At 49.6% G+C, this 13,804-nt stretch overlaps 1 protein-coding gene across 1 annotated transcript in view; it reads left to right on the forward strand.

The window, feature by feature from the left end:
• LHX4 (LIM homeobox 4) overlaps nucleotides 1-13,804 on the forward strand; it is a 73,481-nt gene that overhangs the window by 29,243 nt on the left and 30,434 nt on the right. Inside the window, exon 3 of the mRNA XM_039484754.1 lies at nucleotides 6,848-7,019. Coding sequence (XP_039340688.1) covers nucleotides 6,848-7,019 — 172 coding nt within the window. The remainder of the gene's footprint in view (nucleotides 1-6,847; nucleotides 7,020-13,804) is intronic.

Consider the following 13,804-nt stretch of genomic DNA (forward strand, 5'->3'; position numbering starts at 1 on the left):
TAATGAAGCCTGCTTGGGTTGCTAGTGGGCAGCTTTGAACCAAGGACTTCTAGCAATAAAAATGTGGGCTTTTTTCACTTGAGCTAAAAGAGGATTTGTCCTAGCTGCCAGAAGTAGTAGACTCTCATCCTCTTATGTTGTCCAACTGCTAACGGAAGTCAGAGGCTTGCAGTGTGCTGGTATGGGTTACAAGTGCTATTGCAGAGTGCCAGGGGCTGGCAGAATTTGGCCTGACTAGGTGTGTAGTGATGCACACAAATCAGGCAGTGTAATTGTATTATGTAACTCAACCTTGTCACCTGCTACTGTTTATCATTGTACTGTAAGGCTGATTTTTTCCCCCATATGGTATTGGAACCATCCTGGGCAGGTTGACTCCATGCTGAGGTTTCTTTCCTGTAGGTCTCAGGTTCATGTGACCCTGTCTCAGCCAATAGCTAGAGCCAGTAACGTTTGCCTCATAACAATTGATCATCTACTGTGGGAGAGCTACAGTGCCAGGCTATTCTAGGTCACATAATTCTGTCTCCTCTTATTGGACAGTGTTATCTGCAGTCCACGATTATCATAAATAGCTGGTTGGGTGGACAGGTAGGTAGATACATAAGGACAAGCGGAATGAATTTGTACAGACGGATATGCAGTCAATTAAGCAGCGCTGTTAATCTAATTATGTGTGGTGTGGATAACTGTCTGCCACTAAAAGACAAATGCCGAGGTAAAGTATTTATCAAAAATACTGTAAGCGCAGAGGTGAAGCTGAGACATTTGTTATTAAAGAGCTAGACAGTAATCTGGTCACAGTGTATAATTCCATTAACATTATTCCTATTATACCAAATAATTTAGTTAAAATAAATGAAAGAAATGAAAGCCATTCTGCAGACATATGATGGCAATGGGAGAGCTGACCCCAAGGAAGGCAATTCCATTTAAAAAGACAAAGCGGGCACACTGATTCTATTTAATATCTTTTTTTCTTTATTTTTTTAAAATCTTTGACTGGAAGGGAGTTTTTCCCCCCTCTGATCCTCGCTGCCTTGAGTCACATGGACCATCCAGAAGGCATGGATGAGGCACCTTTGGAACCCATCAAGGCCTCTCTGGGTTTAGCCACATGGATCAGTCAAGGAGCAAGAACCTGGGATCAAGAATTAAAAAATAAGATTGTTTAATTCATATGAGAATGGGGCCTCGAGGCCACTACCAAGATTGTGCTAGGCACTGTACATGCACATGGTAAGAGACAGTCTCTGCCTTGAATAGCTTGTAATCTCCATAGATAAAACAGTATTATTAGCCTGCTATCCGTGTGGGGACTGAGATTAAGAGACTTGCCCGTGTTACACCCACAGGCTGTGGCAGAGTTGGGAACTGAAGGCAGCTCTTTTGAACCCTATCTCAGTGCCTTATGTCTACATTGCAAAGAGAAACCCACAACACCGAGTCTCAGAACCCTGTTGACTTGGACTCACAGTGCAGATATTCAGGCTTGGGCTGTAGCCTGGCCTCTGAAACCCCCAGAGGGGACAGTCTCCAAGCCCAGGCTCCAGCCTTAGCGGGAATGTCTGCTCTGCTATTTTCAGCCTGCAGCCTGAGCCATGCAAGCTGCAGTCAATTGACCCAGGCTCTAAGACTTGGTTCACAGGTGTTTCTTTGCAGTGTTGACAGCCTCAGCTCTCCAAAGCAGCCCTGAAAACAACTGAGAAAGCCCCTGGGTTCCTCCTCATGCTGTAGCTGAGAAGCTGCATTTTGATTGGCTCACAAGCTGAGTATCTACCTGCTTCTGCCAATCAACAAAGAGCTTTATCAGAAGTAGAGTTCACTTTTTTTTTTTTTTTAATGAAATCGATTTCTCAGAGTAAACTGGCTTCAGGCTGGCCAATGTGTGTGAGCTTTAAAAAGCATATCAATAAATAAGCCAATCAGCTTGTCTGTTTCATTTTGGTAGAATCGGGTAACTCTTTCCTGACCCTTCTCTAGATTTGTGGCAGCATACAAATGCCCAAATAGTTACTGCTTGTCAGTTGTCCTGAGACCACAGACCTGCCCAATAGACAAGTGAAAGAAAGAGCTGATGCACAAACATCTCCTGTGATATTACACTCCTGCTACAGGGCATATTTCTTTAAAATCAATCATCTTTTATGCATGCATGGCAGCATTATGTGCATTGCTTTTACATGGCAATCTTCTCTTGCAGACTTTTACAGCACTCTCTGCTTATTCTGAACTATAGGCAGATAGAAATGGAGATAAATATCTAGCTATCCAGATCTATATAAGCTGTCTGTCTCTAGACAGACATCTTATATGAGTCTAGATAGCTAGATATATATCTTGCTTTTATACTGAGCCTCTCTCCCCAAAGCATTTCAAAAGCTCTTTACAAAGCATAAATACTGCACAGTGGGACTGTTGCAGTCAACAGTGAAATGCAGCCACCTTTGATTTGGAATGGGGTAGCCATTTAACAGAGCCCAGGAACACCATGTAACAATTTAGGTCAGAAAGTGAAGGAGCTACACTATAGCCCATTGACACTGCAGTGAATGTGAGAATGTACAAACTACATGCAGCATGTATGCTCTGATTTGGTGTCTGCTTTTGGATTGCCAGGCAGATCTGTGTAGCACAGGAGAATTTTTGCATAGCTATAGACAATGTCCAGATAGCAACGCTCCGCATCATAGTCGAGCAGTCTATGGAGTGGAACTCCTCGTTGTACATCTTTTTTGTGAGAGAGAAAGTTAGATGCGTGGTGGGAGGAGACCCTCTGGAAGCTCCTCGGCACTATGGCATCCCAGCAAAGGTGGTCAACCTGATCAAGAACTCACGATGGATGGCATACACTGTAGAGTGATCCATGGCAGCTCAACAGCAGCACTTTCCCAGTGAACCGACGAGTCAGACATGATGTTTTTGTTCACACTTCTCTTCTTTCTTCGTCATCGATTGGATTAGACAGACATCCACTTATGAGCGAACGGAATCCAGTGGTGGACGTGGACCCAGCTTGATGACTGACTTTTTGCCGACACGACCTGCACTCCTTTCACACAGTAAACAGCAGATGCAAGAAGACCAACGTAGTGGCAGCCACGTCATCACAGGTTGGGATCAATTCCATCACAAAACGACCCAGTCACACTGAATGGACGCCCTGGAAGAAGTACAGTCCTTCACCTACCTAGGTAGCATCATCGACCAGCAGGGGTGGCACAGACGCAGACATCAAAGTACAGACACCATCAGTAACATCCACCTCTTGGAGAGGACCGTCAACTCCCAGCAGAGGAAGAAATTAGAAGGAGAAGGTGGGGCTGGACACATACACTACGCAAGCAGCCAACCAACATCACCAGACAGGCACTGTGTGTGACCCCCCCAGGCAAAGAAAAAGAGGCCGCCCAAGAAATACCTGGCGACGCGACCTTCAGGTTGATAGCAAAAAAATGGGCTATACCTGGAACCAGCTAGAGCGAATGGCCCAGGATAGAAGACTCTGGAGATCTGTGGTTGGCGGCCCATACCCCGGTTGGGGTGACGGGCATGAATGAATGAATGATAGACAATGTGTCCCTTCAAGCCAAATTAGGGTCGCCAGTTTTAGCTGGATGTATCCCTGGATGTTTCATCACACATCATCTTTAAAAATTGATCTTTAATTCCTGGAGACTCAGCAACCCTAAACCAAATACCTGGGCCTACCATCCAATCTTGCTTTTACTGGCAGTAATGAACCCCATGATCTTGGTGTGTTAGCTCTGTACTGGTGTCGCTCTTCTATGCTGTCACTTTTCTCTCTCTCTCTCTGTTTGCATACTTCATTAGATACCCTGCTGATGGGTTTGGAATCATCATCTGTTAGTGTACTCCACCCTACAAAACTGCATGTCTTTGTTACCTTCTAGTAGCTAGTCCATATAAGAGGATAAGAACCTTACATAGCTGCCAACTAGAGGAGTTACTCCTTTTACTTAAGCTGTAGAGGCTCATGCTTTTAATCATGCTAAACACCAAAACCCATGTCTGGGTGGTTATATTAGCACTTATGTGCTCTCTGTTGAATCCTCACAGATTCTTTTGTTTTGAGGTATTACATGTATCCTGACTTGTCCCTACTCCTCACAATCCATTGTATCATAGGCAGGGGCTGGTAGCATCACCTGGTACTAAAGTTGCTTGACACCTCCCATTAAAAAGACTCAGTTTTCAGTTGCTTATAAAATGCCAGACTTTGACTGGTTTTTAGGCTGAAATGTTCCATGCTGGATGTCTGCCTCAGGCTGAATTGTTTTGGAAAATTTGAGCCAAAATGGCTCAATGATTTCAAAGAACAAGGCTAGGGGAAATAAAATACGTTGTTTTGTTCATGTTAAAAAATCCTGGTGACCATTCTTGTTTGCGAAGCTCTAGTGCTCCGTGCTTTGAATCAGGAACTTGCAGTTTGGAGGGGAGGGCAGCGATTTGTCATCTTTGTGAAAAGCCATCTAAATTTGGCCACCCAAGTTTCCAGCCTCTGAAAAATTGCAGTTTGCCCATGCTCAGTAGAGACTTGTTAGAACTTCTCAACTTAATGCCTTAGAGACTTTGTCCACAGTGGGACTTTGCCAGCAATTGCAGCTCATGGGTGCTTCAGGCCAAGCGGTGCTGGGTCTGGGCACCCGAACTGAGAGCAGGAAGCCTGTCCCTTCATGTGCTCTCACTGCTTCCCCTCCTGGGCTCAGGCATGGTGGGGGAGGAAGCTGCTTGAACTGAATGCAGAGGGGACAAGAGCCAGACCTGTCAGGGGAAGTACTGTAGACTGGGAGAAGAAGCCTGATGGGGAAGACTGGGACTGGAGCCTGATGGTGGTGTGGGAGAGGGAAAGTAGGACTGGGAGTTGCTGGGGGTGATGGGGACTGGGAGCCAGAGGAGGGACCAGAGCATATTGGGACTGGTTGGGCATTGAGCCTGGGAGCCAGGTGTGTGGGGACTGGGATCCAGGGGTGGGGGAAAGAGGTGGCAGGAGGGGGACAGAGCAGGTGAGAAGCCAGAGTGTGAAGAGAGAACTGTGACTGGCTGAGCAAAGAGACTGGGAGGAGGGACACTGGGATTGGAGGAGGAGTCTGGTAGAGACACTGGAACAGGGAGCCAGTGGGGTTAGGGAACGTGGGTGTGTGGGTGACTGGAGGCCAGTGGGGAGTGAGGAAGAGACGGGGGCGGGGAGACTGTGTGGGGGGCTTTACAACCTCAGTAATGTTCTCCTCAGGTAGAGTTTGTGTGTGTGCTAAGTACGTGTCACCTGACCTAAGCTTTTATGTCAAATTCAATACAGAGTGATTCACACAGAGCCCATAACTGCCAAGGAATGTAGGCAGCCGGGTGTTCTTCACCAGGCTGGAATTACGCCAGGGCATGGGGGTGATTGCTCCTCTTGCACAACGTGCTGGGGGATTGCTAGTGGGAGTGGATGGCCTAGAGCTCGGCTTTGAGCCCCATCCAGGAGCTGGCATCTCCACAACCACTTTTTAGTAAGACCTTCTTTAGTGGAAAGAATATTTTAACGTGTTGCCCCCTCCCCCCACAGCTGAAGGTCTATGCCTGCCTACTTCTGTGAGTGGAGGGGGCTCGTGCTCCACAGATATCGCCAGAGCCTCTGCCACTCACTGCCGTGGGAGAGCTAGGTCGGGATGTCAGTATGTGTGGGGGGAGGGTTGGACTCTCACAATAACTGTGCCTCACAAACAGGAGCTTGTTCCTGAGGACAGGGTTTGCAATGTCTCCCTCCACACAGCTGAGTAGACCCCCACCCCTAGGAGCAGGAATGCATTGGGGACCCCCTGGCTCCTGCTATGGCTGTGATGCCAATGGGTGGCAGAGAGCAGCAAAGTGCCTCTGCATAGCAGTTCTGTGCCCTGGAGAGCCATGGGATTACAGCCCAGACTCTTCCATTGGGATGGGGCTGGGAGGGGAACCCCCAATGGGACCTCTGGGAGGGGAAACTTGCAGCATGCCCACTCCCCACTGGGGATGAGGTATATAGGGGAAAGGGGAGCACCAGAGTGGGCGGCCTGGTTCATCTCATGCCACAGACGTCCAAGGCACTGGGAAAAGCAATAGAGGCCCTGCCCCAAAGAAGTGAGAGTCTAGCAGTGCCCGTCCAGTACAAAGCAAGCCCTGTGGTGGCTGTGCTGTCTCTGGGGGCAGCAGGGGGACGTGGTCAGTGAGGGCGATCCAGGAAGGCTGAAGGCAGGGAGTTTTAAGGGGGCCTTTGAGGAAGGGAAGGTGTTGTTGGTGCACAGGAAGCAAGAAACTGCCCCAAGGACGGGGGGCAGTGTGAGAGAAGGCTGGAAGCCAAGAGTGGGGGGAGGAGGTGAGGGGAGAGGCTAGGGAGAGGGAGCAGGAAGACAGGGGAGTTGAGGCGAGCCAGGGTGAAGCTGCTCAGGGCCTCAAGGGGGAGGATGAGGAGGATGGCCTGGATGAGGAAGGGGAGCAGAAGCCACTGAAGGGATGTCTCCCGCTATATCTGTGCAGCGCCTAGCACAGTGGGGCCCCTGTCTCGCTGGGGTCTCAAGACACTCCTGAGGTGTAATGCTGTTCAGCATAGGCATGGGGTGTAGCTGGAGCGACGGGAGAGCAGGGGGCTGGTTGAGCAAGCTGTGTTCTTGTCCAGAAGGGAGTGGGACACTAGGTGAGCTTAGCTCCCTGAACGCTAATCTCTAGGTGACTGTGTCCCTCCATTCCCACAGAGCAGGGAGATACAGGCCTCCGAGGCCCGCCTTTTCCCTTCCCCAAATGGGGCCATCCTCACTGACCCTGCTCTTCTCCTCTCTCCCTCCTCCCCCAACTGCTGCCTCATCAGAGATTCCCCAGTGCGCCGGCTGCAACCAGCACATCCTGGATAAATTCATCCTGAAGGTCCTCGACAGGCATTGGCACAGCTCCTGCCTCAAGTGCGTGGATTGCCAGATGCAGCTGGTGGACAGGTGCTTCTCCAGAGCTGGGAGTGTCTACTGTAAGGAAGACTTCTTCAAGTAAGTGCAACCGTCTCCTTTGTGTTGGGAGGGCTGAGTGGCAGTGGCCTGGGTGTTTTCTGACAGCTCACACCAGGCTGTGGAGAAAGCTCCCCCTTGCACAGGAGACCTTGCTCCGGAAACTCCCTGCCAGTGCTTGTGAAGGGGTTTAGGACTAAGAGCCCCGCTCTCAGGAGCACACCAGAGTCCTAACAATCCTCCCAAGCTGTTTTTCATTAGAAATAAATCCCTTTCTAACTTAATATTTCTCCTAATCGAATCACAACCTGCCCCTGCAGCTGCTTTGGCACAGTTTAGGGTTAGCGAAAACCAGGACATGGCTGCTTTGGCCTCCCCTCCTGGGATCAGCTCAGAGTAACTCAATTGCCCAAATCACAGAAGATGCCAGCTTGGGGAGCCCTCAGTTACCACCCTCATGCCTCTCATTCTGGGTTTCATCAGAAGGGGAACCATTTGGCCTCCCAGACAGGCTGGCTGCAAGGGGGTACAGTCCACGTTGAGGCTGGTGGAAATGGAGAGAAAAAGGAAAACAGAAGGCGATCATGGAAAGACAGGCGTGATGTCCCTTAAGCAGACACTGGTACAGACAGACATGGAAACAACTGGACAAATTTTAAGCATAATTTCTCCAAAATCTTCTTATATATAATTTTTTTTAAGCCCAAGTGTTTAAATAAAGGGAATTTTGCTGCTTTAGAACTGCCACAGGCTGAATGCTATTTGTGGGGATTTAACCTTCTTAGAGACCCAAATCTCTCTAATACTCCTCTCTCCCCCACACCCTCCCCCTCCCCATTACATTTTAAAGCCCAAATTGGACTAAGGATTCGGCTTGTTAATCACCCTTCCTGCATCAAGCACATCTGTTCAGATCAGAGCTAGAGGGCAGGAGAAACCCACACAAACACAAAGACTCCAGATCCCTGCTGCTTTTCAAGATCTCCTCTCTTCGTGGGTTGTTTTCGTTTTTTGTTTTTTGCTGTCTTCATTTCCCTGTATCCATATTTTTTCCTAGTAGGATAAAAGCCTTATTTAATTCACACTTGGGCCATTTGCAATCTGTGTACCTGCCTCTAAACCAGTGGCTCTCAATCTTTCCAGACTACTGTACCCCTTTCAGGAGTCTGATTTGTCTTGCGTACCCCCAGGTTTCACCTCACTTAAAAACTACTTGCTTACAAAATCAGACATAAAAATACCAACGTGTCACAGCCCAGTATTACTGAAAAATTGCTGAGTTTCTCATTTTTACCATATAATTATAAAATAAATCAATTAGAATATAAATGTTGTACTTACATTTCAGTGTATAGAGCAATATAAACAAATAATTGTCGCTATGAAATGTTAGTCTGTACAGACTTCGCTAGTGCTTTTTCTGTAGCCTGTTGTAAAACTAGGCAAGTATCTAGATGAGTTGATGTACCCCCCGGAAGACCTCTGCGTACCCTCAGGGGTACATGTACCCCTGGTTGAGAACCACTGCTCTAAACTATCTGATGTACAAACCCTGGACTGTCCATGGCTCCTCTGTGAAAGAGCATTATTCTTGCAATGAAAATTGGACTTTTTGCAGTACATTTTATCCCCGATTGCAAAATCCAGTCATTTTATAAAGGACCGTTAATATCTGTATCTATAGCAGGGCAGATCCTCCGCTGATTAAACTGGTGTAACTCTACTGATGTCAATAGTGCGATGCTGATTTACATCAGCTGAAGATCTGGCAAGATACGTATGGGCCAGATCCTTGGTTAGTGGAAATTGGTGTAGCTCACTGAAGACAATGAAGTGATGCTGATTTACACCAGGAGGGGATCTGGCCCACGATGTCTTTTGGTGGCTGAGAGGACAAGGAATGAACAAGGCGCATTTGGAGTACGTTGGATATGATAGCACAGCCATCAGACCTAAGACACATGGCATGTTTATGCAAGGAGACACAAAGACAGCGTAATGCAAATGGCTTCCTCTCAGAGAGCTCCGTGGTAATTGCTGCACATTACTGTGCTCCGTTCTACCTGGGCTCCTGATCTGAGTGTTCCATGGCATCTGACACCAGTGGTTATTTTGATATCGGTTCCCCACTTGTAAAAGAGTCCCAGGCCATGATGTTCTTTGCCGGCTCATGCCCAGGGTATTTATAAAGATCCCCCTTCTAAAGTAATCCTGCATCAGATGCACACAAGGTATTGGTGAGATATCTACCCTGTACTAAAGGAGTCTTGGGAGAGAAAACAGGACACAAAGGAGTCAGGAAGATTTGATTTGAAAAATGTTACAAAATTCAAGCATGGTCCCACGTATTCCTCACCCAACTATGTCAGGTGGGAGAATAATGAAGCCAATACTTGTCTAGCAACTCATCCCCCAAATATGGTGACATTTCTCTGATGAATTGGGAAGTGAATAGTATCCCTCCAGCTGTAATCCCAGGTCAGGATTTCCCCTGTCCCCCAACCTCTGGTAAATGGGGTGCAGAGTCGACAGTCTCGCTTTCTTTTTGGATGTCTTTCAAGATGGATTTGAGCCCATTCCCAGACTCACCTGGACATCACTTGACACAGGCATTCAGAGACCCCAGTGATGAAGGCAATGTGAAGACTCCACTAGGTTAGACTGGGTAGTTCCTCTATCTTTGTGCACAGTGTTGCCAGTATTACTAGTTCCGTGCCAGGCACCCCCGGCTGCTCTTCGCAGGAGGATGGCACAACAAGGGCACCTAAAAGGTTCAGTCCAGCGAGCATTGGTGGTTCTTGGCTTGGGAGGAGTCAGTCCCAAAAGGCTGGGGGGAACAGGATGAGGCAGGCAGAGAGCTCCCTCTGCTGCACCCAGGGCCGGCTCTGGCTTTTTTGCCACCCCAAGCCGGAGCAGCGAAGCAAAAAAAAACAAACCATGCGGGGCGGCCGGAGACAGGGTGCAGGGGGACTCCCTGTGCTGCAGACATGTCCCGAGCAGCGGGGTGCATGCCCCGGCTAGCAGGGGGAGGGGGAGGGGGAGGGAGCGGGGGGAGACAGAGAGAAGAAGGGGTGGCCAGGGCTTCCTTCAGCCAGGGGGCTCGCCATGCAGCCCCTCCCGCCGCGCCGCCTGCAGACGGAGTGCGCAGCCTGCTCCCAGCAGGGCGCTCCCCTCCTCCGCGCCGCCGCCCCCTACAGGGCAGCCAGAGCAGCAAACCAAAAAAAATAAACCGTGCAGGGCGGCCGAAGGGGCGAAGCAAAAAAAAAGAGGAAAAAAAAGGATCGGAGGGAATGCAGTCCCTTAGAATCTGCGGCCCCAAGCACAAGCTTGCTCGGCTGGTGCCTGGAGCCAACCCTGGCTGCACCCCTCGAGGAGGTGCAGCTCATGTTCCCTTGTGCCATCTGCCCCAGTGGCTACAGTAGATCTAGCTGAGCTTGGAAGGCGGCCATTTGTAATGTCTGTTGTCATGGCGCTGGCCGTTATGAAGGGATGCAGGGTGGGGACAGGATGTGGCCAGGGGACGAAAATAGGGGCAAGAGGGGAAATTGATTCAAAAGGCGATCTTGGTCCCCCAGACAGACAGACCAGCATGTGCAGGGACGGGGGTGGCGTGTTGGCTAGGAGCTCCCCACTCTTTACCAGGATGGAGACTCAATGAAAGAGGGTGAACTCAGTGTTGCAATTTCCTGAGTTTTAGAAGAAGTTCAGCCATCCCCATGGAGATTTAATGCAAGCTCTCAGAGGGGAGAGGGCATTAGCGGCAGGGCCTCAGGGTGGCCTCTTTCTTCCCCTCCCTCCTGCAGGAGGAGTGGGGGTGGGCACAGATCTCCCTATAGAGGAGAGGCAGGGAATAGGAGAGGAAGACTGGCTCCCTCCCCGCAATGCAGTGTAGCAAGGGATGTCATCCTATTTGTATTGTGTGTTGATAGTGTAACAAGCTCAGAGCAGCTCATGGTGGCCTTGACTATTAACTAGGCTGCTTAGCCTAGATCTCTCATCTTGTGGGACTAGCATGCCGGTGTCAATATGCAGGAAAGTGTGAAAGCAGAACAGAGGCCTGGGCATCAGGTGTTCTGAGTTCTAGTCCCGACTGTGCCCGTGTGGGCAGTTCATGTAACTTCTGTGTCTGCATTTACCCTACCTGTAGAATGGGGATAAAAAAACTGCCTGTATCTTAAGGTTGAATTAATATTACTTAGCTCTTGTAGCTTGGTGCTCTTGAATCTGTACATCTTGAGGTGGTTCACGAGCTGTATGGTATTTATTGTCACCACAGCCCTGTGCGGCAGGGCAGTGCTGATATCCCCATTGTACTGCTGGGGAGCTGAGACATAAAGAGGTTAAGTGACCTGCCCAAGGTCACCCAGGAAATCTGTGGCAGAACAGGGAATTTCTCCCCAGTCCTGAGTCAGACCCTAACCACTGGACCATCCTTCCTCTCAAGTGGTTAATATCTACAATGCACTTGGCTTTCCTTGGAAGGAAGATGCCATAGAGATGCTAAATATAAGTAATAGTACCTTTCTGCCGGGCTCCTAAAGCGCCATTGTGCTAGGATAACACAAGGACCAGATCCTCCTGGAGAGTGGTTCAGTTGTGTTCAGCGCTTTCATTGTATCTGGGTGGCAAGGCTGTTTCACAGTGGCTGTCTGTTTCTTACATGGGTGTGTAAACATAGCCTGTTGGACAGCTGGATTTGCTATCAGTGATCAGTTGCCATCATCATGGTTGTCTGTTTCAGTGGCAGGAACTGGAGGGATTCTGGTTTGCTACAGGTGTTGCCTGCCCCAAAGAGCTCACGCTAGAGCACCCCAGGTGGGCAAAACGGGTGAGGGAGGAGAAGACATGGAGGACACGATGGCAGTAAACAAATTCAGTGTGTGCGTTAGTCGTGGCTCACCACATGCCCACCGTTAGCAATGTCCTAATCTACCTTCTGCTTGTGCCTGATAACTGTCTCCCAATTTCTGATAACCCTTTGGCCAGAGGCAGGGGCGGCTCTAGACACCAGCGCGCCAAGCAGGCGCTTGGGGCGGCCGTTTCCCGGGGGGGCGGCATTTGGCTCCGGTGGAGCTCCCGCCGGCATGCCTGCGGCAGGTCCACTGGAGCCCGGGACGAGCGGACCTGCCGCAGGCATGACTGCGGCGGGTCCCGTCTTCCCGCGGCTCCGGTTGACCTCCCGCAGGCATGACTGCGGCAGGTCCGCTCGTGCCGGGCTCCGGTGGACCTGCCGCAGGCATGCCAGCAGGAGCTCAACCGGAGCCGCGGGAAGAGGGGACCCGCCGCGGGACCGGGGAAGGGCGGCGCAGCGCTCCGCGCTGCTTGGGGCAGCCTACTTTCTAGAGCCGCCCCTGGCCAGAGGTAACAATAGCAGGCCACTGGCACTTGAGATCAGTGTCTTGGTTCTCTTACCCGTCACTCTTTGTACTGTCAGGCCCTGTATTTCATCCCTTGTCACATTTCTGTAGGGCAACTGGGCCAATGTGGATCTTTTGTCCTTTTCAGCCAGTTTCTCACTCCCTGCAAACACCTCTCTGCTAATCCACTGGACTGCAGCTAGTGCATACTGGTTTGGGTGTGCATTAGTTATGTGTATTACAGTAGTACCTGGAGGCCTCAACTAAGTTCAGGCCCCCACTGTGCTAGGTGCTGTACAGACACATAGTGAGACTCTGCCCCCAAGAGTTCACATGCTAAATAGACAAGACAGACGGAGGAAGGGAGGAGAAAGAGTGATGAGTTGCCCCCGATTGCTCAGCAGGTCAGTGGCAGAGGTGGAAACAGAAAGCAGCTCTCCTGGGTTCCAGTTCTGGGCTCTCTCCACCTTTGCCTTGGTAAGGTAATCCTTCTGCACTTTTATTCCTAGCTCTGCAACAGACTGACTGCATGCTTTGTTCCAGTCTCATAACTAGTCTATGCCTCAGTTTCCCCAGGTTCATAATACCTACCTACCTTGCAGGTATGTTCTGAGAGTTAGTTCATAAACATTTTGGAGACATAGGGGTGGAGTGTGATGTAGACGTATTATTATAGACAAAATTCATCGGGGATTCTGTGATGGTCAAATTGTGATTATGCACATTTCACTTCTGGCATTTTGACCAAGATTTTAAAAAGTGACTCATAATTTTCAGTCTTTGTTTTTGACATGCCCAGTTTGCAACATCTTAAAAGGTGGCCTCAGTTCAGAAAACACTGAGCCCTCTGAAAAAGCAAGTCCCTCTGAGGTGCCTCAAGCTGGGCCCCCAAAAACAGAGACCCTGAATGTCGTGAGTCACTTTTGAAGACCTTGGCCTTTATCAGTTTCCTTCAGACTTAGCAAACACATTTCAATCCAATTTAAGAGTAAGTCTGCCAATTTACAGCCCCAAAGGAAGGTTCTTGCTGCAGTTATGAGGGTGGATGGGAGGTTGAGGGACAGCTGTGAATGCAGGGCCTTTGACTGGAGCTGTGGTTGCAGCCGTATCTGTGGACTAGCTACCTGGGCTAGCCAGAGCTCTTAGGTATTACTTGTTCAGGGATTGGGGCAGAGTTTTATGGACGTTTGTGTTGATTTGGTAGCTCCAGTCTGAGAGTTTAAAAGATGAGTCACTGTCATGGATTCCTTTGAACCCCTCCCCACCCCACAAATGAGCGCTGTTTCCACCAACTAAATCGCTGTCACATGCCTCATGCCCCTCACTACTCGAGTCTGCGTTGTGCGGTTGGCATCGAGATGGGGGAGACGACAGAAAGATTCAGGAGGATCCATTTTCCTGCAGAATTTTCTGTGTCCAAGCTCCCTCTGGAAATCGTGAGCAGCCGTGTGGAGAAGTGCGCCGGAGCAC

This window comes from Mauremys reevesii, linkage group 8 (assembly GCF_016161935.1).
Source record: "Mauremys reevesii isolate NIE-2019 linkage group 8, ASM1616193v1, whole genome shotgun sequence".
Lineage (NCBI taxonomy): Eukaryota > Metazoa > Chordata > Testudines > Geoemydidae > Mauremys > Mauremys reevesii.